The 27,235-nt window shown below is 58.7% G+C and overlaps 1 protein-coding gene across 4 annotated transcripts in view; it reads left to right on the top strand.

Annotated features, from left to right (window-relative positions):
- The window catches only part of PASK (PAS domain containing serine/threonine kinase), a 32,416-nt gene extending 6,045 nt beyond the window's left edge, over positions 1-26,371 (top strand). For 2 of the 4 annotated variants that reach the window (XM_043877082.1, XM_043877085.1), the window contains exons 2-18: positions 445-701; positions 1,485-1,717; positions 2,273-2,443; positions 3,143-3,283; positions 3,864-3,998; positions 6,002-6,262; positions 7,299-7,452; positions 10,282-10,405; positions 12,175-13,460; positions 14,572-14,753; positions 15,137-15,304; positions 17,262-17,387; positions 17,478-17,612; positions 20,765-20,964; positions 22,964-23,097; positions 24,789-24,935; positions 25,467-26,371. In XM_043877082.1, coding sequence (XP_043733017.1) covers positions 506-701; positions 1,485-1,717; positions 2,273-2,443; positions 3,143-3,283; positions 3,864-3,998; positions 6,002-6,262; positions 7,299-7,452; positions 10,282-10,405; positions 12,175-13,460; positions 14,572-14,753; positions 15,137-15,304; positions 17,262-17,387; positions 17,478-17,612; positions 20,765-20,964; positions 22,964-23,097; positions 24,789-24,935; positions 25,467-25,621 — 3,948 coding nt within the window. In that variant the 5' untranslated portion in view covers positions 445-505 and the 3' untranslated portion in view covers positions 25,622-26,371. Of the gene's footprint in view, positions 1-368; positions 702-1,484; positions 1,718-2,272; positions 2,444-3,142; positions 3,284-3,863; positions 3,999-6,001; positions 6,263-7,298; positions 7,453-10,281; positions 10,406-12,174; positions 13,461-14,571; positions 14,754-15,136; positions 15,305-17,261; positions 17,388-17,477; positions 17,613-20,764; positions 20,965-22,963; positions 23,098-24,788; positions 24,936-25,466 lie in introns of all 4 variants that reach the window. The other 2 variants (XM_043877083.1, XM_043877084.1) reach the window with 2 other exon arrangements.
- The last annotated feature ends 864 nt before the right edge of the window (positions 26,372-27,235 follow it).

Here is a 27,235-nt window from a genome sequence, read left to right as displayed (position 1 = left end):
CCTCCTGCTTCTCCGGGAGGCTCTCTGAGACCCACAGATGGTCTGGCCAAGCTCCTCTGGGAGCATGGCCTCTGTGCGGGAGTTGAGAGTGCGTGAGAGTCTGTGCACAACCTCTGAGAGCAGCGTCTCTGTTTCCTGTAACCCTGGCTGCCAGCTCTTGGTTCTGCATGCCAAGACGGTAATGCAGAAGTGGGGTGCAGGCTCTAGGCGCACAGCGCCCTGGCCCTGGAGGCCCCTGGCTGGGCCCCCCGCCCGTGGGTCTGTACTGTAGCGTGCTTCCTGGCTCCGCCCGCTCCACTGGGGTTCCTCCTTTTCCCTTCTCTCTTTCCCACCCCTTTCTCTTTGCTCTGACGGTCCTTGCATCGTAGGTTCTGACCCTGGACGGCTGTTTGGGACTGAGCTGAAGAATGAACTAGCTAAGCTGCCTTTGTCCTTGCCTGGCAGACATTGGTCAGCTTCCTTTGTGTTCCAGTGGACAGCGGTCCCGCTGGCTCGCTAGCTCCCCATGGAGGACGGGGGTTCAACGACCTCTGCAGAGGATAGCCGGGGCCCGGGCGGGAGCCCCCCGCTGCCGGTGCCCCCGGAGGGCCCCGCCGCGCCTGCCGCCTTGGAGCCCGGCAAGTCCTGGTCCTCAGCCCACAGACACGCGAGCAGGAGGCCCGGGCTGTCGAAGCTCTGCCAGAGCCGCATGCTGCTGTCAGGTAAGCAGCCTCTCCCCGCTGGCCGGCGGCCTGTGCAGAACGGGGCCACGCCGGCCTCCTCGCTCGGTGACTCTGCTCTGACAGGACGGGGGAGGCCTGTGTTTCTGCCGCGTTGGTCCTGCTGTCAATTCTGAGCAGATGAGACACTCTCCTCGTCCAGGCGGGGCTGGGATCGGCCTGCAGTGCAGGGTCGGGCTTAGTCTGCAGTGTGTGAGGTGGCTGGCCAGGTGGGTGGGCTGCCTGGAGCCAGACGGCGTTTTGTTCACTGGACTCAGCATGTGCTGACTGTGCGCGCCCAGGCTCCTGCTCGCCTTCAGATGCAGGTGGCTTAGATGGGCCCGCAGGCGGTCAGCCTCCCCAAGGCCTGCAGGGCCCAGATCCAGCCGAGGGGGAGGGCGCCGCTCTGCCAGGGCAGCTCTTTGTTGGAGGGGCCCCCTGGGGGGCAGCAGGTGGGAGTTGGCTGGAGCTGGAGGAGCGGGCTGGGGGGAGGGAGGTGGGGAAAGCAGAGGGGGACCTGAAGGGCTGGGTGAAAACGGCCTGCTGCCGGGAGCGACTTTCCGGAGTGATGGTGAACGACCCTGCGGGTGGGGGGCCCGGGAGGACAGCGGGACAGTGGGGAGCTTGGCGTTGGTGCTGCTGTGTGTGGGTCTCGGCGGGCCCCGGGGGGTGTTGGAACGCACGGCCGAGTGCTTGTCAACACTGTGGTCGCCTCGTCCTTGGGCCCTCTTGCAGGGGCTCGAGGCAGGGGCCGTGTGGGCTCCAGTGTGTCCCTTTGCCTTCCAGAGGAGAGGTGGAGCTCTTACTGCCTGTCGTCACTGGCTGCCCAAAACATCTGCACGAGCAAGGTGCACTGTGTGGCCTCGCCGGGGCGGACGGGCCTCGCGGGGCCCCTGGGCAGCGCGTCCTGCTGCTCCCTGCTGCGGGGCTTGTCCTCGGGGGGGTCCCCACCGCTGCTCCCGGCCCCTGTGTGCAACCCCAACAAGGCCGTGTTCACCGTGGACGCCAAGACCACAGAGGTGCGTGCTGCGGGGTGTGACTCAGCCACGCCTGGGGTCTGCGGCCTCAGCTTACTGCCTCAGATGGGCACCTGAGCGTGTCAGTGCAGCTAGGAGAACGGTTGGGTCTACCTCTGCAGCGGTGAGAGCAATGACTCTGGAGACCTCAGTATGAATCTGTCTGGGCAAATCGAGTCCTCCCATCGATGCAGAGACTCAAGGAGAGGGGGTAGTGCATCGTGTAATCTTATTTGCTGAGCGTGGAGAGCCAGGATTTAAAGCAAATGCGTTAGCGGGATCGTGTTTGTGTGCACAGAGCTGAGGCTTTTAGGTGGGTGGGCATGGGGCTGGTCCCCGCCACCGCGCCCGTCTTGGTGGGGGAAGCTGGCGTGGTGCCAGTCTCCCTGCTGCACTGCCGGCAGTTGTTTCTGTTTCTCTGGGGTGGAGGAGCTGCAGTGGCTCTGCTGAGAGTTGCCGATGGCGGGGCGGAGAGCGAGGCCTGCGCCGCCTTCCCCTCAGCTGCTCCGGGGGCGGAGGAGCTGCTGCTGACACGGGGCCTCCTCTCTGTGACTGCAGATCCTGGTGGCCAACGACAGAGCATGCCGGCTCCTGGGCTACAGCAGCCACGACCTCATTGGCCAGAAGCTCACTCAGCTCTTCCTGAAGCCAGACCCCGATGTGGTGCAGGCCCTCAGCGAGGAGCATGTGGAGGCTGACGGGCATGCCGCCGTCGCTTTCGGCACCGTGGTGAGTGCAGGCCTCTGGGCTGCTGGCGTTCACGGTTGGCCGTCCCGCCCTTGGCCCTGGCATAGGGGGCAGCTGGGAAGGGGGGTCTGCGAGGCCACATCAGAGTGGAGATGCTGCACTTTCCTGGTGCTCCTTGATGAGGGATGAGGCTCGACCCGCACTGGCAAGCCTGCAGGGCCCACGCCAGGTTCTGAGGAGCTGGCAGTTCTGTCATCTCCCATCTCCGTCTCCATGCCCACCTGTCTGGTGGTGTTGGGGGCTGGCATAGCTACAATGATTCCCTGGAGCTTTGGGCTCCCCCATGTGTGTGTCCAGGCTGGACGTTGACAGGCTGACTTGCGTGTTAAATGCTGAGCCCTGAGCCTCAGGCCTTGAAACAAGTTAGATAGGATCACGTACACCCAGAAAATTACGCGTCCACGGGACTACTGCCTAGAAAGAAAAGCAAACACTGAACATGTGTGGGTGTCTTTCCTTTAAGAAATCTGGCCACCACGTTTCCCTTGCTTTATACTCCGCCGTGAAGCGGAGTATGAGAACAGCTACTTTTCTGATAGATCACTCACTCAGAGACCATATGGTCGAGCGTCGGAAGCCTTGTTTGCACTTTGATTAATTTCTTTACGGGAGGCGGGTGAGCAGCGGGCAGGCACGCCCGCAGGCCGGGCTTGGGCCACTCTGAGCCCCTCTGTGCCCCAGGTGGACATTGTGAGCCGCAGCGGGGAGAGGATCCCGGTGTCCGTGTGGATGAAGAGGGTGAAGCAGGAGAGCAGCCTCTGCTGCGTGGTCATGCTGGAGCCCGTGGAGCGGGTCTCGGCCTGGGTGGCGTTCCGGAGCGACGTGAGTCACGTTCAGGTTCCCAGCTGTGGGTCACCTTACCCCTTGGGGGCCTCCCCACCCCGGCGTGTCAGCACATGGTGTCCCCCGGGGCCTTGGGGCAGGAAGAGGGCCTGGGGCCTGGAGGATGTGCCTGGGGCCCTCCTGGTAGCTGTGCTTGGGCAGGGCATCCGACCTCCCTGGCTTCTGTTCCCCCACCTATGCTCGTGGGATATGAGCCCGGCCCCCCACAGGATGATCTTAACACTTGGATAAAGTCATACGTGTGCCCCCTGGGTGGTGGCTGACACGCAGGCTGCACTTAAGGCTGGCTTGGGTGTGCCGGTTGTGTGTGTGGTTTGTGAGCCTCCAGCGTGAGCCGGGCTTCTGTGGGTGCCTGGGGGAACACGCGTTTGGGAACATCTGGAAGAGCTGGGAGACAGCATTCTGAGGGCGGCTCCCTTTGCCCCTGCACTTTCGAGGCTGGGGCGGGGGGCGCACCACAGCCTTGCCTTCAGCTGGAAGGTACGGAGGTTCAGTGAGGTTTGAAGCTGAAGCACAGGGAACTTGGATCACAAGGCTCAACACTGGCTTTTCCTCCTAGGGCACCGTGACGTCCTGTGATGGGCTTTTCGCGCACCTGCACGGCTTCGCGTCTGGGGAGGAGGTGGTTGGGCAGCACATCACAGACCTCATCCCTTCCCTGCAGCTCCCCCCTCCTGGCGAGCACATCCCCACGGTAGGTCCTCAGGGCAGGGCCCTGGCCGCTGGCGCTGCCTGGCTGAAGCTGGGCCCTGTGGCTGCTGGAGTCTCTCTGTCTAGTGTTGGTTGAGTTCTTAGACCCAGCTCCATGACCTGACAGCAGGAATGTCTGCACTGCAGTCTTGACCAAGGCTCAGAGCCTCTGCGGCGCCCCGACTGGCCACCCCTGCCCCTGGTCCCCTTCCTGGAGCTCCTGTTGGGGCCTCTTTATTGAGAGGTCTGGGGGCTGCGAGGAGGAGGAGTGACTGGTGGGTGTCGTCTCCCACCCAAGTCAGGACCGTGGGTCAGGTGGTGGCAGTCGCTCGGTAGCTCTGGGGGGCAGTGGGGGTTTGGGCTGGGGGTTCTCTTCTCAGCTGGCCCCCCCAGTTCCCAGGGGCCCTGTTTCACAACTAGCGTGCGGCCTTCACACAGCGGTTGCACTGCCAGGATTCACCTGATGTCATAATCAGCCACCTGCAGGGTCAGATGGTCAGGGGTGGTCAAGCTGGGGTAAGGTCGGCTCTGCTGCTGCAGGAAATAGACCCTTCCAGGATGTTGTGGGCTCTCCCTGGCTCTCCTCTGCCTTCAGGCTGAGAGCCAGGCCCTCCCGGGCGGTGGGGTGCTAGTTTCAGTCCCTCCAGCTCGATGGGAAGCCCCTTCTCCCGCACCTTGCTCTCTTTATGCCCCTTATTCTGTCCTGAGACAGTGGACCTCCTGAAGCCCAAAGCTGTGGGGCTCAGTTGGTGCAACCACTGTAGGGGACTGTTTGGCAGCCTCTCATGCTTAACTCTGGCGTGCTGGCATAAGTCCTTTTGGACTTGCTAAGTCGCTTCAGTTGTGTCCTAATCTTTGCTATTCTATGGACTGCAACTGCCAGGCTCCTCTGTCCATGGGATTCTCCAGGCAAGAATACTGGAGTGGGTTGCCAGGTGTTCCTCCAGGGGATCTTTCCGACCCAGGGATCGAACCCACGTCTCTTTTGTCTCCTGCGTTGGCAGGTGGATTCTTTATCATTAGCGCCACCTGGGAAGCCCTTGCTTAACTCTGAACATAAGCACACTTCTGCCCCATCCCAGGCACGCATCCAGAGGAGGTGTGTGTGCCAGGAGGCATGTGTTTGTGTCTGCCAGGAGGCACACGCGCACACGTGTGTGTGTACCAAAAGACATGTGCAGGCATACTCCCAGCAGCTCCATGCTGGATCCACCTGTCACCTCTGCAGCAAAAGTGGCTGTGCCCTTCTTTCCTCGGGGCTCACTGGGGCCTGGGGTCTTACCAGGGGGAGTCTGGGGTCTTGAGTTCCGCCCCCGGTCAGGGTGCAGGGCTGGTGCAGGGAGCTTCCCCATGTTTGGGCCTTGGGCCTCTGCAGATCTTGTGGGGGAACCCTTAAAAAGGAGGCAGGCACATTGGGTGAGGGGTAGACACAGGCTTGGGGACTGGCCGTCTTGAGAGCAGAAAGGAGCTGACCTGGAAAGCCTGTTAGACGCTTCTCTTGTGGGATTTGCTTGGGAGAGTGGACAGGTTCTGAGTGTTTAAAGCAGAGAAATCTGATGGAGGACTTGGTGGTGTGGATGATGGGGGGCCGTGGAGGCAGAGTGGAGATGGACAGACTACCCGGAGGCCAGCAGTCTGGGGAGCCCCTGTCCCCCTGGCTGCAGAGGCAGGTGCTGGGGGCCTGGTGGTCCAGGTGGGGAGCACAGGGACTCGCTTCCTGCAGGCTTGGGGGAGGGGCCAGGCCGGTCCTGGCGCGTGGCTTGACGGCCCCTGTGTGCACTGCGTTTGGGCTCTTCTGGAGTGGAGAGCGGTCGTGCTGGCTTGGGTCCCGGCCGTGGCTCTTGGTCAGGTCTCTGCCTTCCCTAGGGTGGAGGGGCGGTGGGGAGATGAGGCAGGAAGAGCAGGGTGGAGGGTGGGTGTCCCGGGGGTGCCCGCCGAGCAGCAGAACCTCACAGCTTGGGCCACTGGAGGTGCCGCGGTGGGCGCAGTGGTGTGCCTTTCTTCCAGAATCTCAAGATTCAGAGGTCCGTCGGAAGAGCCAGGGATGGTGCCACCTTCCCCCTGAGCCTGAAGCTGAAGTCCCAGCCCAGCAGCGAGGAGGCTGCAGATGGCGAGGTGGCCCCTGGCGGGGGCTACTCAGCATCCATCTGGGTGTTCTCCACCATCAGTGGGCTCATCACACTCCTGCCCGATGGGACCATCTACGGCATCAACCACAGCTTTGCCCTGATGCTGTTTGGTTACGGAAAGGCTGAGCTCCTGGGCAAGGTGGGCTGGGAGGCCGGGTGTGACCCCCAGAGGCCTGTGCACCGTGCCTGCTGCTGCAGTGGCCGGCTTCCCTGGGGACTTGGGCCCAGAGAGTGGGACCTCTGCCTTGGCCCCACGCCCCGCCTGTGCCCGTTTGTCTGGACCTCTGTCAGAGCCCTTGCGTGTCAGGTGCCCCTCAGGAGAGGGAAGGGGCTCTGCCCGAAAGCCTGTCCCACACGAGGTCTGGTCTGAGTTCCTGCAGGGTGTTGTCACAGCCTCCACACCTCCTCCAGCCATCTGGGGGCCACGGTGGGTTGGCTTGGAGGAGGCGTCTCTGTAACCTCTTTCTTGGACCGGGCTGGGCTCTGCGGGCAGGCGAGCCTCTTAGGCCGCCTGAGAGGGGCCCTCCCTCGTGGTCTCCGCGATCCTCCAGGGCTTCTGGGGAGGGGCGTGGGCGCCCACTTGGTTGAGGGGGTGGTTCATGCTGGAGGGAGAGGCTGCTATGTGGTGCGTCACTCGACATCTGAGCAGCCCCCTGCCCCTGGCCCCATGCCTGGCTGGCCCGGCTCTTGAGGTGGGTGCTGGCTGGGCTCCCCACACCTTCCGCTGAGTACCTCGATGCCCACAGGCAGCCATCCCCTCTCGCCACCCTCACTGGGGCCAGCACTGCACACCAACCAGCCAGCCAGAGCTTTAACCAGAGCCTCAAAAGAGGTCCTGCCCTGTTTTCTAATAGAAATACTAGTTTGAATTAAGTGAAACAGTTCAATTGAAGTTAACGATCACACAGTTGGAGTGATTTCTGGACAAGGGCTTCCCGCAGGAACGTGGGGCCACCGAGTCCTTGCAGGGAGTACATGACAGCAGGCTGGTTAGGGTTTGCTAAGGGAAAGAGAAACTAGTTGTGATTTCCATGGTGGGTGTCAGGGGTGCTCGGACCTGCCGAGAGGAGCTTGACCTGGGGTTTTTCCGGACCTTGTCCAGGCCTGCTCACGTCCTCTTCACACTCTGCCCGGGTGGGGCCTTGCCGAGTTCTGAAGCAGCCTTTGTTTCCTAGAACATCACCTTCCTGATTCCTGGTTTCTACCACCACATGGACCTTGCCTATGACAGCTCCTTACCTCTGCGGGACCTGGCCAGCTGCCTGGACGCTGGCAGCCAGAGTGGGCCTGGGGTCAGCATGGAGGACGAGCCTGCCGGCACAGCCCAGGGTGAGGCCAGCCCCCTCCTCCTCCCAGGCCACCCCCTCCACGGGAAAGGGGCTGCAGCTGGGGGTGGGCGTGGGCATGATGGGGGGCAGTGGTGGCGTGGGGACCCTGTACTGTGGATTTGGTGTTCTTCTCTGTGTCTTGTGGGCCTTCCACGTTCCAGGGGATGGGACGCGTGTGTGGGGCTCACAGCTGTGCTGGTGGTGTTCTTCTCTGTGTCTTGTGGGCCTTCCACGTTCCAGGGATAGGACACTTTAGTGGGGCTTACAGCTGTGTTTGCGCAGAGCGCAGGATGGGAGATGCCCAAGTAAGTCACGTGTGCCTGCGTCTAGCGCCACAGCTAGTTGGCAGTCTTGCTGTGCGAGTAAGTGACGTAGCTTTATGTAAGTAGCTGAAGGTGGGACTGATGTCAGATCCATCCCTGAGTCAGCAGTCTCATAAAATTTGTCTAGTTTTGTCTATTTCCAGTGTGTGTTTGTTTTTTTTTCCTCTAATTTACTTATTTAGTTTTAGCTGTGCAGGGTCTTTGTCACTGTGCAGGCGTTTCTCTAGTTGTGGAGAGTGGAGGCTCCTCTCCAGTCAAGGTGCGAGGGCTTCTCACTGCAGTGGCTTCTGTTGGGGAGCACCGGCTCTAGGGTGCACGGGCTCCAGTAGCTGAGGCTCGTGACTCCTGGCTGCGGCTCGCAGGATCTAGGGCACAGGCTCAGGAGTGGTGGCGCCCGGGCCTCACTGCCGCACAGCACGTGGGCTCATCCCAGACCAGGGGCTGAATCTGTGTCTCTTGCACTGGCAGATGGATTCTTTACACTGAGCCACCAGGGAAGCCTTCCAGTGCTTTTAACTTAACATTTAGATGACTTCAATAAAAGCCCTGAGTCCACACTGTGACACTGTAGCACTGTGTGAGGGGTGCACTGTGGGGCTCCCGCTGCACGGACTGCTGTCTGTTCTCTGGAGGTGGAGCCCCGGGAAGTAAGGCCCAGCGGAGGATCCGGCAGCCTCTGGGGGGCTCAATTCCCCTCCAGGAGGCTATGTGGGGCAGCCCTGGTGTTGCCTTGGGGGCTGACCGAGGTCTGCGCCCACGAGTGCCGTCACCTGAGGGCGAGTCTGGGGAAAGACCTGGACTTGGAGGAAACACCAGTGGATTTAATATAGTCACTGAGGGGAAATGTGACTGTGTGGTGTCTGACAGGACGTGAGTGCTCGCTGTCAGATGGTGTGTGTCGGGCCTTAGATGTGACTGTGGTGTCTGACAGGATGTGAGTGCTCGCTGTCAGATGGTGTGTGTCGGGCCTTAGATGTGACTGTGGGGGTCTGACAGGACGTGAGTGCTCACTGTCAGATGGTGTGTGTCGGGCCTTAGATGTGACTGTGGTGTCTGACAGGACGTGAGTGCTCACTGTCAGATGGTGTGTGTCGGGCCTTAGATGTGACTGTGGGGGTCTGACAGGACGTGAGTGCTCACTGTCACATGGTGTGTGTTGGGCCTGAGATGTGACTGTGTGGCGCCTGACAGGACGTGAGTGCTCACTGTCAGATGGTGTGTGTCGGGCCTCAGATGTGACTGTGGTGTCTGACAGGATGTGAGTGCACTGTCAGATTGTGTGTGTCAGGCCTCAGATGTGACTGTGTGGTGTCTGACAGGATGTGAGTGCTCACTGTCAGATGGTGTGTGTCGGGCCTTAGATGTGACTGTGTGGCACCTGATGAGGACGTGAGAGCTCACTGTCAGATGGTGTGTGTCAGGCCTTGATTGCAGTGTTTGGAGTGTTTCCCATGTCATGCAGGATCTCTTTGTGGTGCATGGCCTCCCTTCTCGTGCCACGCTGGCCCCAGCTTGTGGAAGCTCAGTAGTTGTGGTGTGTGGCCTTAGTTTGTCTGTGGCATGTGGATCTTTGTTTCCTGACCAGGGATCAAACCCATGTCCCCTGCATTGGAAGTGGAGATTCTTCACCATTGGACACCAGGGATGTCCCTGGTGTTCAGTTTTTAAAAGATGCTTTGTCAGGCTACTGACTCTCTTTGAATGGCCCCTTTTCTTAACATGAGGTTTCCTTCATTGTATCTGGATTTTTCTATCTGCAAAGACTCTTTTCAAGTTTTTTTTCCTCTGTCATTGTTACGTTCCCTTTTCTCTTTTTCCAGGATCTAAGTTCTTTCAGTGTGTGTGTATAATTCATGTTCTTTGTAGGAAATTGGGTGGGCGGCATCAGCGGACCTCTGCCCTCATGGTCTCCAGGGTGGACCTGTGGGCATTGCACGCTTGCTCGCGGTGCCAGTCTGCCGCTCCTGCCAGTGGGGGCCAGACTCTTCCTGGGAGCCTGCCCCGTGCAGGCTGCTGTGTAGCATGGACAGTCGTGCCCCTGCCACCCTGGTTACTGTGGTGGCCTGGCCATGCTGTAGGCTGGCACTCTGTCTGGCCTCTGGAGCCTGGGCAGATCCAGGTGATGCATGTGCAGGCATGAGGCGGAGAAGACACCATGCTCCAGAGGGAAAGCAGAGCCGGGGAGCCTGTGCCTTCTGGGTCCCCAGGCCTGAAGGAACAGGGCTTCTGGGAAAGGGAGCAGGCCAGGCATGACGGGGAGGCCAGAGGCCCCGAGGAGAGGAGCAGGCTTAGGCCGCAGGCCTCTGGTTCTCCCCTGGCATCAGAGAGTGGAGCTCCTGGGGGCTGTCAGCAGTGAGGGGCCCAGGGCCTGGGCTGGGAGCCAGGGCTGCACTGAGGACATGGACCTGGCAGCATTTCTGAGGTCAGGTCAGGCCCCCGCTCAGCGGACAGGAGGTGGTTTTCAGTGGGATGCACCAGCCAGTGGGAAACACTCTTTTTTTTGCCAGATACAAAGGTGGACACCGAGACCTCAAAGCCAGCGGAGAGCCAGGACACATCCCCTATAGCCCTGGTCCCCACAGACCCCAGGGGCTCCCTGCCCGCCTCCCCGCCGGCACTGCCCCCTCCGGGGTAAGTCCTCCAAGGGAGGGGCAGGTGCACGTGGGAGGGGGAGGGTGCTCTGCATGTGATGACAGGGGTGACACCGGCGCCCCTGGATGGCCGTGCTGCTGCCGTGTCGCCGGCCTGTTTTACGGGTAAGGAAGCATTTAGGCAGGATCCAGGGAACTGGTCCCAGCATAATTTCCTCGTTTCAAAAATCTCTTGACTCTGTTTGCTTTTAAATAACACAGTATTCTATTTAGATGAGAAGGGTTCATTTTGGAAAACTTAGGAAAGTTAGACACATCCACTTGTTCAGTTATCAGTCCTGTTGCGTGCAGTGTTTTGGTGTGTTTTCAACCAGTTTCTCATTTTGAAAAATCACTTTGAGATTGAGTGTACAGTAACGCGCTAACCTCGGTGGGCCTTTCTCCTCTCCCCCGGGAGGGGCTGCTCCCGCTCCGCTCGGCGTCCCTCGCTGCCCTGGGGTCAGGACACAGGTCAGCAGTGCCTGTCCTGAAGTGGACCAGAAGCACGTCCTTGTTTCTGGCTTCTTTAGCTCTCCATTGTGCGAGATTTATCGATACCACACAGTTTTCTAGTTTTTTTGAAATGATGTTTTAAACACGTGCTATGTGAATGTGTGTGTTTAACTACTGAGGAATAATGATGAACAGCAAAAGTCCCCCAACTCTCCCAGCTGTGACCTCCTTCCAGACCATCTCCCCACGCCCTTGAGTGTAAGCCCTTGCTACATAGACAGGCTGCCCTGCACACGCCCTCCTAAACATGTGCACGTGCTGGAGGCACTGTGCATCCCCGGAGCAAGCCTGCTCCTCACGCGGCCCCGCGGCTTGTGGACGCAGCCCCTGCTGTTTGGGTCACCCTCTGGCTTCCGGCTTGGCTTCAGTGGTTGGAGCAGCATGACCCCATCAGTCCTTGCTGAGCGCTCACACACACGGGGTGAGGAGGGGAGGGCCCGTCGCCCCTTGGTTCCCCTAGAGAGTCCTGCAGGTCCTTGGAACCCCGCTCACAGCCGCCTCCCCTGCGGCGGTCCTTGAGCGGAGCCTGCCTCTCAGTGCCTCTTCCTGGCCCTCTGCTGCAATGTTTACCCATTGCCGCACGCCTGTCCCCCAGCCAGGCTGGGCACCGCCACTTTCTGTTGCCCCCGGGGCTGTTGTCCGGCCTGGGCTGACCCGGGGCGGCGCCTAGCGCTGTGCCGAGTGGGTGTTAGTGGCCGGGGTGGACCCCTATCCGCGGCTTTGCAGTCACCTGCAAAGCGGTCACCGCAGTCACCATGGTGGCCTCTTCCTCTGTGGTCCCCCGTCCCCAGCATGCCGGGGGCTCTGTGCTCTGGCTCCCAGGACCCTGCACCCGGCTCTCCCAGCCCTGACTCCTCTTGCCCTCCCGCTCTGTGCTGTAGATCTGGTGGTGGTTGTAGCCGTCATGATTCCTCCCCTTTCTCCCCACACCTCCTGCTGCGCGGGCACAGGGAGCCTGACCCCCTGGCTGGCTGTTGGGGCCTGCTCACCGCATGGTGAGCATGGGGACCACAGCCTTCAGCACAGGGTCCTAGTGCTTGGACTGTGCCTGGGTGAGTCACTGCTAAGTGTGAATTTGCCTGGAGAACGCGTGACTTGGTGTTTCACTTTTTAACTTTGTTATGAAAGTTCATCTTCTCTCCAGTCCTGTTCATGGTGGTCATCGCTTTGTGCTTGACTCTGGTGGTGGGGGGGGAATCCGTGTGATCACCTCTGTGGCTCCTAAGTGACTGTGTCGTCCCATGTCACAACCCGCAGAGGGGACAGCATCCCAGGAGGAAGCTGGTCACTGCCCGAGTGCCTGCGAGATGTGCCTGAGGGAGGCCCATCCGCCCGCAGCGGCTCCTCGTCACCCGAGGGCCAGCAGCGCTCCATCTCAGAGCAAGAGCAGCCGGCGACAGCAGAGCGCCTCAGCCGGGGCCTTCAGCGGGGGAGTCAGTCTGACCTGGGGGACACAAAGCCGTCTGCTTCCCAGGAAGACTCGGAAGCTGCTGCCCTGGGTGCAGACAGGAGCAGTGGGGATGAGGCGCAGGGCCCATGTCAGGAGGTACGGGTTGGGTGGGCCGGCACCAGCGATTCAGACCAGGGCCCTGACACTGCCACCACTGCCGCGCCCCACACCGAGGGTCGCCTGGCCGGGCAGGGCCCCCAGGGGCAGCAGAGCATGCTGCCAGGAAGCCCGCCCTCGACCCCCAGCCCCCCAGGGACGCTGCAGCTCCTGTTCTCGACGCCGCCTTTGGACGAGCCCTGGCTGGGCATGCGGCAGGACAGAGAGGAGCTGCACACATGCCTGATAAAGGAGCAGCTGTCCGCCTTGAGCTTCGCAGCTCCTAGGGCCGTCTCCTACGCTGAGCTGGTCCTGACGGGGCAGCCCCTGCCTTCCGCCCCTGCATCCTTGTCGGACCTGAGAGCCATAGACCCACGGGGCGGCCGCTCGGGCAGCTCCTCGGCCTGCTACGCCCTGGCCACCGACCTGCCCGGTGCCCTGGAGGCTGTGGAGGCCCCGGAGGCTGGCGAAAATTCGTTTTCCTGGAACCTCAAGGAGCTTGTTTTCAGGGACTGGACAGACCGAACTTCTTCCAACTGTTCGTGCGCCACATCTGAACTTGGGGGCACACCCTCGCCTTCCCTGGTGGGCTCTGATGCAGACGCGGGTGTCCTGCACAGGCAGCAGTCAGACGTGCTGAACGACCGGGAGCTGCTGCTGCTGACCGGCACCTGCGTTGATCTGGGTGGGGGCCGGCGCTTCCGCGAGAGCCGCCTGGGCCTGGAGGAGACAGAGCCGTCCCAGACCTGTCTGGTGTCCTCCGAGCACCAGGATGTGAATGGCCGCCACAGCCTGAGCTGCATCCTCCCCGTGCCGGGAGCCGGCCCTGAGGATGACTGCCTGTTGGAGGCACCCGGGCTGAGCCTCCAGGTCACCTCCACGCCTGTGAGAGCCGAGGGCCCCGGCCCTGCACCCCTTAGGGTGGCCGACCTGCAGCCGGAGATCCAGGAGGGCACCTACACGGGGAGCTGCTGCCACCGGGACGGTTCGCAGCTGAGTATGTGCGGGCAGGCGGGGTGGGCGGGGGGCCTGGTCTCCTGCTGCCCTGAGAGTGCGCTCTGTGGGGTGGGGGGCTCCTCATCCTGGTGTCTCGGGGGGCTTCACCCCTGGAATAGTATGGCAGAAATGATGAATTATATTAAGAGAAGAACTTGAAGTTACAGTTTGCCTCTTGAAAGTTAGGACTACAAGTACGTGTGCTGGCGGGGGTAATCCGGGGTCCTGGCCGCTCTGTGCGATGCAGCAGTCCCGCCGGGAGGGGAGGGTGGGGCTCGGATCTCCACAGGCTGTCGGGGTTCAGGGACAGCCAGGTCTGGGTGAGGACCGAGCCCGCCCTCCCGGCAGTGCCCCGAGTCCTCCGGGGTGGGGAGAGCCTCTGTATGGCTTCTGACGGTCTTCTGACATTCTGGGTGAGGTTCTAGCCACATGTGGGATTTCAAGCCTGCATGTGTTCCGTGTGCAAGGAGGCTGCCCTTCTTGGAACCTCTGCTCTGGGGGGTGGGGGTCAGCCCTTTAGCTTGTCCCTTTTTATTTTCCTAATTTTCCAGCGGTGCTGTATTTCAGCCAGTTGTTTTCCTCATTGTCAATTTCCTAGTGTTGACTACAGGGCTTTTTTCCTAACCTTAAAAAAGTTTTATGAGTGATATATGTTATTTGTAGAAATACTAGAAATAAAAGACTAAAAAGAAGAAAATAAAATAACCTGTAAAGCCCCTGCCAGGAAGAAGCTAGGCACGTTTGCTTTGCTGTGTCCCCAGGAGGCTGTGTCCACACACACCTGTGCCCCGGTGGTGTGCCGTGGTGTGCATAGGGTGTGTGGCAGGGTGGCACCTGTGTGCGTGGCTCCCCAGCCAGACTCTGGAGGGTGCTGGGGCAGCTTCTCCAGGCTCATCTGTGTTGGTCGCTGGTGGTGGGTCTCCCCTGAGCCGCTTGGCCTCCAGCTGCCCTGGCGGACGGGCTGGCCCCTGGCCCCATGCCGGGGAGGTGTGGCTGCTGGCCTCAGCCGTGCCCTTCTGTGGGTGCAGGGCCCTGCCCGCGTGGCTGCCCTGCGTGGAGGCCGCGCGCGGCTGTGGGGCTCAGCAGGGGTCCGGTCTCGCCGCCCTCCGCAGGTGTGCAGTTTGAGGTGCGGCGCGTGGAGCTCCAGGGCCCAGCCACCCTCTTCTGCTGCTGGCTGGTGAAGGACCTGCTGCACAGCCGCCTGGACTCGGCCCTGCGCAGCCGCGTGCTGCTGGCCAGCCTGCCCAGCTCCGCCCACTCTACCTGCGAGCTGTCCGCGGCCAGCCTGGGGGAGGTGCGTGTCTGTGGTCGGCGCCTGCTGTCCACCCGCCCGTCCCGTCAGCACCCGTGTCCTCCGGGGCGGGAGAGGCTCTGTGGCTCCCCACACTGCCGTCCAGCCTCCTGGGTGAGGTGCGAGCCACACGTGGGCTTTCAAGTCTGCATGTGCCCGTGTGCACGGTGGGGCCTGGGTGAGCGCCAGTTCGCACTGGCACATTCAGGGCCTGGGCGTACCTCTAGAGAGCATGTCTCGGGCTGGGGACCCCAGGGGCCTGAGGAGCAGGCGGGGCAGTGGGTGCCGCTCTCCCTGCCCGCTGTGGGCAGGGGGCCACGGCCGTCTCTGCTGCCCCCCTTCAGCGTGCTGCGTGTGGCCCCTCAGACTTGCCTTTGTGGGCGCAGGTGCTTGGAACCAAACCCTGGTTTGAGGAGCCCCCCAAGGCCGTGGAGCCGGAGGGGCTGGCAGCCTGCGAGGGGGCGTACTCCCTTAAGTACAGCACGCTCAACCCGATCGGCAGCGGGGCCTTTGGCTTCGTGTGGACGGCGGTGGACAAGGAGGCGAATAAGGAGGTACTGGGCCCCTGAGGGGTGGGGGTGCTGGGGGGTGGCTCTGATGCACCCCACACCCTCCCTCCCAGTCCCACTGTGGGCACGCCTGTAGTTGCCGGGGCGTTTGGTGACCATACTGCCTGTCCCTGCAAACCCCCAGGCCGCCTGGATACCCCGGGCCTGGCCTGCTGCTTCCTGGGAGGGCCCATGTGGGACCTGTTGCCACGTTGCTCGTCATTGCTGGAATCTGCCACAGCTGCGTGCTTGGCTCGACAGCAGCGGCGTCTGTGTTAAAGTCATGTTGGTTTTAGTGATTTTTCAGTCGATCTATTTGGTTTCTTCCTCTGCTGGCACTGATGATTGTGCCCCCTTCTCTATTATTTACATCTCATTGCCTTCTTTTCCTTCCTGCTGTCACCTTGACTGGGACCTGCAGAGCCGTGAGGAGTAACAGGTATGCTGCCCAGCCTCCTGGTGGTCCTCTGCCCACTCCGGTGACTCCTTTTATTTCTTGACTTTTGTTTGAGGCTCTTTCATTTCTTGATGGATACTTTTTGTTTGAGACTATTTCATTTTATTTTAAGTTCAATTTTTTTTTAATTTAAGGAATAAATATTGACTTAGGTCTAATGACTTTTCAGCATCTATTGCAACGATCATGTTCTTGTTTCTTTTATTAATATATGAATAACCACAGTCAACTTTTATTTGCAGACTCAATCCTTCATTGCCTTGTGACATTTTTTAGTGCATTGCTGAACTTGGCTTGCTAATATATATTTTTAAATAGTTATATTTATTTATTTGATTGCTCTGGATCTTAGCTGCAGCATGTGGGATCTTTTAGCCACGCTATGTCGTATCTAGTTCCCTGACCAGGGATCAAACCCAGGCCCCCTGCATTGGAAGTGCAGAGTCTTAGCCCCAGGACACCAGGGAAGCCTCCTGGCTTGCTAACATTTTTATTTGGGATTTTCTCATTTATATTCATGCGTAGGTGAGTGTTTTTTCTTTCTTCACGTCAGTCATGTGGAGCAGCCTGTGGAGCTGGGGACACCGGTGGTGGCTGGTGCCGTGACATCACATCTGCAGGTGTTCCTGGCGAGAGCTGTTCCCCCTGCTCTCCTCACTCTCGTGTGCACACTCTCTCCTCTTTGCCGACTTTCCAGAGAATTGCTCATGTTTTTCATCAAGTATCTGTTTTCTTTATGTTGCTTTTCTGGTACTTTCTGTAAACTTTGCTGTTTTTCTAGCTTCTTGGATTGAGTGTGTGTTTCTAAGCTGTGACTTAATACTGAGCGCTGTGCTGTGTGGAGTTGTCTGAGTGTGCTTACACCTCCTAGAGGCTTAAACACACTGCTCTGGGCATCACGTGCTTCTTGGCTGACTCGTCTTAATTTTCTGTTGCCATCTTTATTTATCTGAGGGCAGTCATCTCATTCTTGGTCTGGATCAGCAATCCAGCAGGCACTGTGGGCTTCCTTTCTTTTTTTGTGGCTGCACCACACCATTTTTTCCATGTATTTGTCTTGTGTCCATCCATCTTGTGCAACTCTCTGATTAGTTCTCAAAACCAACGTGAGTGACATTTTTGTTCATATTTTTCCAGTTCTCAGACCTCTTGTTTCATTTTCTTGGCCGGGACATCCAGTCCTTGGTTGAGAAATCGGGGTGACGTGAGGTATCTAGGGAACACCCTCTCCGAGACCTCCATGGCCTGGTCTTGCCATCAGCCCACCCAGTTCCTCCATTTCTCCCATCCTCCCGCAGTGCAGGTTGTGCAGGTCCACTTGGGACTTCCGGCTGGCTGCTGACTTGCTCCTGGCCCCCTCACATTGGATGGTGGTTATTAGGTTTCTTCTTTCACGTCCCAGGACTCATGGGGGTGGAGGTGGGGGTTAGGGTAGAGGTGAAAGCTCCACAGCTGTTGGGGGGCCAGTGGGAAGGGCTGCAGTGACATTCCCTGTCTCCCTCGTAGGTGGTGGTGAAGTTTATTAAGAAGGAGAAGGTTTTGGAGGACTGTTGGATTGAGGACCCCAAGCTTGGGAAGGTTACTTTAGAGATTGCCATTCTGTGCAAGGTGGAGCACGCCAACATCATCAAGGTGGGGTGCTGTCTCACGTCCGCGCCCGAGCACGCTGCCCTGGAGGTGTCCCAGCAGGGCCAGACCCAGCTCGCCTCTCTCTCTCTCCAGGTGCTGGACGTGTTTGAGAACAAAGGCTTCTTTCAGCTGGTGATGGAGAAGCACGGCTCCGGCCTGGACCTCTTTGCATTCATTGACCACCATCCCAGCCTTGACGAGCCCCTGGCGAGCTACATCTTCCGACAGGTGAGAGTGGGCCCGGCTACCTGGGTCCAGGACTCCATGGTTAGTGACGCTGGACCTGGCCTCCAGCTTGGGGATGTTACTGAGTAGGACACGTGTTTTGAGAAGAGAATTCTACTGTTGAAGTAGAGAGAGTGAGGTTGGGGCTGGGGAGGAAGAGTGAGGCCAGGCGTCACCCTGGGGTGACCAGGGATGTGGGATGAAGATTAAAGTGTATTTATATCCAAATGATACCCACCCAGCCTCAAAGAGGAACCAGTGAAGCTCTCAGATTGGGCTTGCAGGCTGTGCATCTGATCTGAATCCTTGTCCACCACGGGGAGACCCTGCTCATTTGTACATGGACCTCACTTTAGCCAGCGTCTCACAGGACTGCTGGGGCTAAATCAGAGAGTGCAGAGGCCCCTGTGCAGCATCCCCGAGTCAGGCGCACGGGAAGTCCTGAGTAGACGTAGCTGTCCAGTTAATTAACCTGCAAAGACTGTGGCTCTGGCCATCTCAGTTTACACTGAGTATTTGTCTTGGTTTCTTTCGTGTCTATCCGTGTATTGATCTTAGTCTGTTTGTTATTTTTTGGAAAGGGAGAGTAACCAGCTAAGTAGAAAGGTGTCCTGTGAAAGAGAAATTGGATGTTGGGGTGGGGTGGGGGAGACAACAGTTCTTCAGTTTGGGGAATGTGGAAGTTTCATTCCAGACGATTCCTTGCTCCCTGGAAAAGGTGGAGGGATGCCAGGGGGTGCGGGGTGGGGGGATGTGACCAGTCCACAGGTTTGCTCTTGGTTTCCTGGAGCTGACTTGGTTTCTAATAACAGCTTCCATGAACTGATATTTCTTCCTCAAAGCTATGAGCTCCCAGAAATTACTGGATTTCTGAAATTAAATTTCTGAGGCACCTACTTGTAAGTTTTGGTCATCACAGTTCTGGCCAAAGAATGCCACCTCTCCCTGTCTTCCTCCTCTGGAAGGTTACACAGGCGTCTCCTTTACTTGATGGTGGAGGCTTGCTTCTGAAATCTTCAAGGCAGACAGGTCTCCGTGTGACGTGACACGTGGAGTCACTCACCCACAGCTGCCACCTGACTGCAATTCATTCAGGGCTGCTGTGCCGGGGACTCTAGTGTCCGACGCTGTTTAGCTTCTGCAGTGAGTCTCCACGGCCCTTCGTAAATCCACGTGGCAGTGAGCGTCAGTGTAATGGACTCAGGGCTCTACAGAACGACAGTGTCACGTGTACGCATGTGCGTCGCCTCCAGCCCTGGGTCCTGTCTGCTCGGAGCACGGCTCTCCTCTGCGGTGAGCAGCTTCTCGTCCTGCTCCGGCTCGTTACTGCTTTGTAGTTAATAACCCTCGAAGAAGTTGTCCATATTCAGAGCAACGTGTGGTTTCTGCCTCCCACCTGGAGCCTGATAGTACATGTCCATGTGTGTATGTCTCTGTATGTACACACACGTGAGTGTGTGTATGTGTATATATGAATCTGTAAGAATAGACATCTGTGTGTTTGCGCACATCTGTGCAGTGTTACATGTGCCCAGGCACACACGTCATCTATGCACAGATGTGCAGGTATGCACACGTCTGCATGTATGTGTATGTAAATATACGTTCATTTATTTATTCTGGCCAACCCAATAGAACTCTTACTTTGCTCGTGCTTAGTCTTTGCAACCCATTGGACTGTAGCCCACCAGGCTCCTCTGTCCCTGGGATTTTTCAGGCAAGAATACTGGAGTGGGTTGCCTTTTCCTTCTCCAGGGGATCTTTCCAACCCAGAGATTGAACCTGTGTCTCCTGTGTCTCCTGCATTGCAGGCAGATTCTTTATCTGGCGAGCCATCGGAGAAGCCCTCTTTATTTATTTAAAGTTAATTAATTCAGCTTAGTTTGTCTGCCATTAATTGTTGCTTCTGACTCAAAGATATTCATTTGTAAATGTAAAATTGTCTCTAATGATCTGAATGACTGTGTCCGTGAAATCACTGTGCTCGTTGGTACAGCTGGTGTCCAAGTTATGAGTGGGGTCAGAAGTCATACTAATTTTACTCAAACTTCACTGAGGTGCTACTGCTGTTGATCTCCCTCACCGCACGTGCAGTGCAGGCAGGCAGCAGTACATCCTAGTAACTACCCTCTGGCAGTGGAGACAGTGGAGACTGATGCGCTCGGCCCGTTTGCTGGGGAGTTCCTTTGAGGCTGCACCACTGGAAGGCCGCATGCATTGGGGAAAGCATGGCTCCGCTCTGCGCTGCTCTTTGAGAAGCTGCCGGAGCCTGGAAGTCACAGCGTGGAGGCTGGGCTTCTGCTCCCAGCCCTGTTCGAGTTGCCCGATGAACTCTGGGGAAATCACTGCCCACCCAACCCAGCCCACACTCGTTCAAGCGCCCACCACGCATCCTGCGGCTTTTGCTGCCGTCTGCCTTTCCTTCCTAGATGATGGTTCTGCCTGTTGTGGGGTGAGTGAGTGTCTGCTGGGGAGGTCACTGGTAGCACACAGGCAGAGACCTTAGAAACTGAGATTATGTGGGTCATCCCTGGAAGGGCACAGGCACAGGGGAGTGGGTCCTGCAGAGCTGCCGTGCACGCGGTCCCTCTAGTTGAGGTGCCGCCTGGTGTTCCTGGGAATTTGCCGAGGGGCAGGCCTGGTGGCTCAGACGGTAGAGAGTGCCTGCAACGTGGGAGGCCCGGGTTCGATCCCTGGATAGGGAAGATCTCCTGGAGGATGGCATGGCAACCCACTCCAGTATCCTTGCCTGGAGAATCCCAGGGATGGAGGAGCCTGGCGGGCTACAGTCCATGGGGTCACACAAAGTCGGCTTCACTGTGGACTTCACTTTCTTTCTTTCTCTGAGGCCTTGTGTTAAGTGTCCTTATCACAACAGTGATAACAATGACAGTGAGATTACAGGTCCCATGACAATGAGATTACAGGTCCGGGCGTGTGCATGCCGCCTTAGCAAGGGCTGCCTGGAGCTCTCCTCCGGCTCAGCGCCCGCCCGTGTGTGCGGCATCCAGAGTCTGACCTGCCCCCAGCTGGTTATCAGTGAAAGGTTTTTTCTTCTTTGCTGTTGCTTTATCTTTTTCTCTTGTTAATCCTCAATTTAAATGCATATTCTCCTTGAGTCAGCTTTTCACCAACGCCCGTGGCCCCTATTCCAGCTGGTGTCAGCGGTGGTGTACCTGCGCTCCCAGAGCATCCTCCACCGGGACATCAAGGACGAGAACATTGTCATCGCCGAGGACTTCTCCATCAAGCTCATTGACTTCGGCTCGGCTGCCTACCTGGAGCGGGGCAAGCTCTTCTACACCTTCTGCGGGACGATCGAGTACTGCGCGCCCGAGGTCCTCATGGGGAACCCGTAGGTGTTCCGGGCAGGCAGCCTGTGCTCACACCTTCTGCGGTAGCAGAGGGAAGCAGCTTCAGGTTGTGCCTCTTTGTGATGAGGGTGCCGAGTGCTTAAGTATGCTTTGGGAGGTCAGTGGGCAGGAAAAGGAAGCTCAGTCAAGGGAAGCCCGATGCTGGGTACAGGGGTTCATTAGACTGTCTTTTCACCTTTTATGTTTGGAGTTCAATATAATCAAAAGTTAAGAGAAGAAAAAGAGTCCCCAAATTTGGGATTCTTCAAAGGAATGAAGAGAATTATTTTTAGTTGGTTTGTTTATTTTGATGCCAGCACTAGCAGTCTAGTCCAGTGATGTACGGTTGGGCTGGCCGCGTGAGACATGAAGCGCTAATGCAGAGGACCCATGCTGTCGCTGACTGGCTTGCCTCCGCGTCAGCTGGGCACAGGGTAGCCCCCTGCTCTTGCTGAGATGAGAAGCGGGTCCTGTGGGCGTGGGCTGGGTTTCCAGCTCTGTGCTGGGGGCCTGGCCAGGGCAGGGCCCGGTCTCAGGGAGCTCAGGAGAGGGAAGGACGAGATGAAACGCAGGGGTTGTAGAGCTCCACTGAGCATGGAAACGGTGCTCAGCGTTTCCGCCCCGAATGCGTGGGTTTCTGTCTTGTCCACATGTGCTGGAACTGGTCTTTATCCGTGTGAGCTGAGCTCCAGGCAGGTCTGACTGCAGGTGTTTCACTGTACCTGTTTAGCACGTCCTCTGGAGACACATGACTCTGACGCGTCTCCCAGGCAGGCTGGTGGTTAGAGCACCCAGGACCTTCACTGCGGGTTCTGCACGCATCCCCCCGCTTGTTTCCACGTCCTTCCGCCCCGGGGCGGAAGATCGGCCCCCACTGCGGTCGTGAGGACAGTCCTGTTGGCCCAGGGCCACGGCTGTGGGCTCATGGGTGTCTGCGGCTGCTTTTGTGCAGCCGTGGCCAAGAGGATCAGTGTCCACAGAGGCCGCGCGGCTCCAGCCTACATTAGTCACTGTGCTTTGGGTGTGTGTGCCGACCCCTGCTATGCGCTGCTGGAGTTTTCTCCTCGGCCTCCAGAATCCTTGAAATCTCTTTCTACTGAAGTCTGAGTTTCTTGTTCTGGCATTTTCTCTCCTCTCACTGCCCTGAGGTCTGTCCTCATGCTTGCCCCCTGGCCCCCCTGCCCCCTGGTTCCTGCCTTCTGGTGTCCCCAGCTCTCTGTGGCCCCTGGAAGGCGGAAGCCTCTGTCCTGGGCTTCTGCTCACCAGGCTTCCTCAGCCGCCGTGGCTACACTCCTGTCTGATGAACACAGCTGCTCCCCAGGGCTCTGGGGGCCAGACCTGAGGGACCAACACACTGGGGAGCACGGGGCCTGGCCTTTCTGTGCAGAACATTTATCCTGCTGGTTTGCTGTGGCCGTTAGGGTTGAACCATGTAGACGGCTGGCAGGGTGCCAGCCTCTCAGAGCCCAGGAACAGTAGCTGGGAGGAGGGGGGTCTGTAAGCACAGAAAAGAAGGAAGATCACCCCGGGGCGCCATCCCCAAGACCCCTCCTCCAGCTGGCGGCTGCCTGGACTCCGCCCCCACCGTCTCCTCCCTCCCGCTGCCGTGGGCTTGCTTCATCCTTACGGAGGCTCAACTGTGCCAGTCTCACCTCGGGCATCCTTCAGCTCTTTTCTGAAGGGCAGGCCACCCTGCCCTGAAGCCGCCGTCGCTCCCCAGGGGGTCCCTGGGGGGCTGTGCACTGCCTGCACTCCCGGGTTTTCCCTCCTCCTCTTCCAGGAAGCCCCCCGGGGGACACTGTGTGTGGCCCCCTGCCACCTCCTGACTTAGTCTCTCAGTTCATGTCTGATCCCCAGGGGGTGGCGGGCGTCTGGTGGGGGGTGGACGTGGTCAAGGAGTGTGGTGCTTCTCACTGGGAGCTGCTCTTGGGTGATGTGCGGGGTCCTGGCTCTCGTGTGGGGCTGGCCCAGCGCCCCGAGTGCCTCCTCTTCCTCTGGCAGGTACCGGGGGCCGGAGCTGGAGATGTGGTCCATGGGGGTCACGCTGTACACGCTGATCTTCGAGGAGAACCCCTTCTGCGAGCTGGAGGAGACCATGGAGGCCGCGATAAACCCCCCGTACTTGGTGTCAGAAGGTGAGCTTGCACGGGCAGACGTCCTGGGCTGGCTCCCATCTCAGAGCAGTGCGTGGTATCGCCCACACAGGCACAGCCGGCTCGCTCTCTCTTCCGTTCCTTTCAGACTTTGATCTGAACGCAAGGGCCATTTGGATGTGACTTTAAGATGTCACGACTGATCTTAGGGAAGTTTGGACCGGAGTGGCTCTCTCCTGAGGGACACACGTTAGCAGCCTCTGACCATGGCTGTGGGGAGGGGGAGGATGGACTTGAGCCCCCAGCCCCTCGTGTGGAACCAGGGTTCCCACCTGGAGCTCCTGTGAGCTGGCTCCCCGCAGAGCTACGAGGGCGGCATTGCACCTGCAGTGCCAATCCCTGCTGGCGGGCCTGGATGGGCCCCTCAGACCCACGCCTGGAGGAGCTCCAGGGAGCTGGACCGGGGTTCTGAGGTCTCCCAGTTGCGACATGTGATCCCAGAGTAATCATTCATTGTCACAGGTGGTGAGGTGACGGGCGCCCTTAGGCGTCAGGCCTCTACCTGGGTTCTTCGCTCATGTTGGAGGCTCGAGTCTCAGTCTGCTCGGGCTGCCATGCCCGTACATCACAGGCCGGGGTTTATAGCACCAACGTTTATTTCTGGAGGCGGAGATCCCAAGGTCAGGGTGCTGGCGGATTCTGGCTGGTAGACAGCTGTTTCTTCCTGTGTCCTCACAGGGCAGAGACAGGAGAGAGCAGGCCCTCTGGTGCTTCTGCTGATAAGGGCACTGATGCTGTGTGTGTTGCGGGGGGCAGTCACGCAATCTCATCTGACCCCCTTCACCTCCCAAAGGCCCCACTTCCTAATATTATCACACTAGGAATCTGCAGGGGGCACAGTTCAGTCTAGAGCGGCCTGGAAGAATTGTAGAGCTTTCCTAATGTTTTGGATCCCCGTGACGGCGGGGCTCTTGCAGCCTCCTGCTGCACCTTCCAGGGCTGTCCCACCCTGGGGGGGCTGCTCCACCTTCAGCGGGGTGGGAGTGGGCTGCTCCACCCTGGGGTGGGGCTAGGGGGCTGCTCTACTCTGGGGTGCTGCTGAACCTTCCAGGGCTGCCCCACCCTGGGGGTCTGCTCCACCCTGGGGCTGGGGAGGGTGCTGCTCCACCTTTAGGGGCTGCTCCACCTGCACTGGGCAGGGAGTGGGCTGCTCCAAATTCTGCCCCCTGGACTCTCAGGACACTCACCCGGGCACTGAGTTCTGGAGTGGCCCTGGTTGAGGTGACACCCACACTGTTAAAGAAAATGGGAACCAGATCCAGACTCAGGGCTGGGGCTCTTCTTGGTGCTTGTGCGCCCTTCCTGTGGGGAGAGACCGGGGCTCCGCGGCTGGCCACCTACCTCCCCTGCCCTGTCACACGATCCCTGTGTCCATGGCTCTGTGTCCCCAGGGCCCCGGAGGGCGGCGCACGTCAGGGCTGCCGCATGCTGCTGTAGTGAGCGGCTTGGGAGCTCGAGTGCTTTCATTTCGGGGCCACACACACGTCCCGTAGCCCTTCCGGAAGCATAGCTGGGGACCCTGCCTTCCAGAAGCCCCATGGTGCTAGTCAGAAGTGGGGGTGCAGGCCACCTCCTGTCCACTCAGCCCAGGCCCTGCACTCACGCAGTGCGCGCCACCCACTCCCAGCCTGGGCCGCCGTCAGCCCTCTGACCACACGCCTTTCTGTCCCCAGACCTCATGAGCCTCATGTCTGGGCTGCTGCAGCCTGCGCCCGAGCAGCGCACCACCTTGGAGAAGCTGGTGACAGACCCCTGGGTGACGCAGCCCGTGAACCTGGCGGACTACACCTGGGAGGAGGTGTGTCGGGTAAACAAGCCAGGTGAGCGGTGCAGCCCGCGCCCTGTGGGGGAGGGGGTCTGGGGGGCTCCCTCCTCCGCGCTGCCCTGGTCATGAAGGTGAGGGCCCAGGGCTAGCCTGCTGCCTGTGAGCTGGACTCCAGAGGCCCCTGAACAGCACCGGGGCCTTAGAAGGTGGGCGACACCCATGGGAGCCCGTGACAAGGACTCCCACAGATGAGGTGGAGGGCTAGGGAGAGGGTTTGGGAAGTGCTGCTGGCGATGGTCAGAGCAGGCCGAGGGGAGGAGGAGAGCGGACGGCGAGGGAGCCGGGGCCCGCGGTGGGCAGCGGCGGCCCTGTGCGTCCAGGCCCACTGCTCAGGGGGCCGTGTCCGTGGCTCTGGATGTGCAGCTCCAGCACAGCAGCGGGGTCCGGCAAGTCTCGAACGATGCCGGGTGGGTTCTGCAGGGTTCCTCTGGTGCCTTCTGCTCTTCAGAATTCCTCCAGAGGGAAGCCAAGGGTTTCAGAACAGTATCACTGGCAGCTGATGCAGCCTACCTTTCTCTTCCTTCAGAGAGCAGAGCTCTGTCCACCGTTGGTCTGGAGCTGGACGGCAGGAGCCCGAGTGCCGCAGCTCGGGCCCTGGAGTCCCACGGGCCCTCGTGCAGCAGGGCAGGACCCAGAGCGCCGGGCGACCCGGCTCCCTGCTGCTCTCCGGCACTCGGTTAGGGAGGCATGGCATTCTCAGGCCCTTCCATTCAGAGAGTAAGTGCTCAAGAATTAGGCCAAGTTCACTTTCTAAAAACTCATCTGTTAGAACAAAAGCCAGTGATGCTGTACTATTTTAGGTTTACCAAATAGACTTGGAATTCATTTTTTTTCATGGCCTTGAAAAAACATTCTAGTGTTTGAGTTTTGTACTATTAAAGGGCTTTTCATTTGTGAATTTGCAAAAGGCATACAAGAGGCTTCTAATTCTCTTTGTACTTTTGTATATGCGCCTGCGTTTCTGTTTCCTCTGACTTGGTGTGTGCTTGTCTGATACGTGGAGTGTGGAGAACTGTTCGCCAAATGACCAAACTGTTTTTAATTTATTTCCTTGAACGTTTTCCAAATTAAAGCAGTTTTATTAGTAAACAATTACCCTGACTTGCACCACGTGAATTCTTCTGCAGTGCTGGTATGGGAAGCACTTCATTTCCTTATTTTTCCATTTGTGCGTCTCCATGCGCCACAGCTGGAGAGAGGTCCCGCCTTGGTCAGCTTGGGGTTCCCTCCTGTGGGTGCGCCCAGCACGTCTCTGAAGCTTGCCCAGTCTAAGGAGACTGGAGGGTGTGGTGTGTCAGCCATCCCCCTTCTCCTTGTGCAGAGCTCAGCAGGGCTGGCCCATCATCTATCTCTGCTCTGCTGTCCACCCCAACTCCTCCCAGCACCTCAGCACCCCATGATTATGCAGAGGTATCCAGCCCCAGGGACCTCCCACTTGTGACTGTGTGGGGGTGTGTGACCCCAGGGATCCCCGACCCATGACTATGTGGGAGGGTGTCTCCCCTACCCCATGACTATCTGGGGGCATCTAGCCCCAGGGAGCCCCGACCCATGACTGTGGGAGGGTGTCTCCCCTACCCCGTGACTATGTGGGGGTGTCTGACCCCAGGGAGCCCCCTGTGACCATGTGGGGGGTATCTCCCCCACCCCGTGACTATGTGGGGGCATCCAGCCCTGAGGGTCCCTCTCCCAGTCCCGATCAGGTCCCAGTGCAGCTCTCACACACTCAGATGACTCCTTCCCTCTAGGCTCCAATCCACCCTAATCTGAAATTCAGCCCCTATTTTGTATCTGTTTTGGAGGAGAGAGAGTGGTTGGGGTCAGAAGGAAACCTTTCATTTCCCTCCCTGCTCAAATAGCAGGGAGAAAACAAAACCTAACTCAAGGTCCCAGTACCCCTTTCCCCATATGTCCTCACTCTCTGCCGGGGCCGAGGCTCCTGCCCAGAGGACCAAGAAGATGCTCAGGACCAGCCTGCCTCTGGTGTGATCCTGCGCCCAGTTTCCAGGGTTCGTTTAGGAAGTATGCAGCTGTCTTGATGACAGTTCATTTTATTCTCAACTTCTGGGATATAGGATGTCACATCCCTTCCCTTTAGGAAGTGCTGCCTGAGTGTCTCTGACATCTCAAGAGAATGACGAGGGCCCTTCCTTTGTCCAGCAGGGACAGTAAAGGCAGGACTTTTAGAAGTGTATTTTTTAAAGTCTGTAGTAAGTTAGTGACATTTACTCTTCAGAATCAAATAAGTCTTATGATGTTCCAAGAACTCTTCAAAGTTTAAAAAAACCCCAAATA

This window comes from Cervus elaphus, chromosome 20, assembly GCF_910594005.1.
Source record: "Cervus elaphus chromosome 20, mCerEla1.1, whole genome shotgun sequence".
Lineage (NCBI taxonomy): Eukaryota > Metazoa > Chordata > Mammalia > Artiodactyla > Cervidae > Cervus > Cervus elaphus.
Note: the sequence above shows the minus strand (reverse complement) of the source record. Positions and strands in the feature narration are given on the sequence as shown.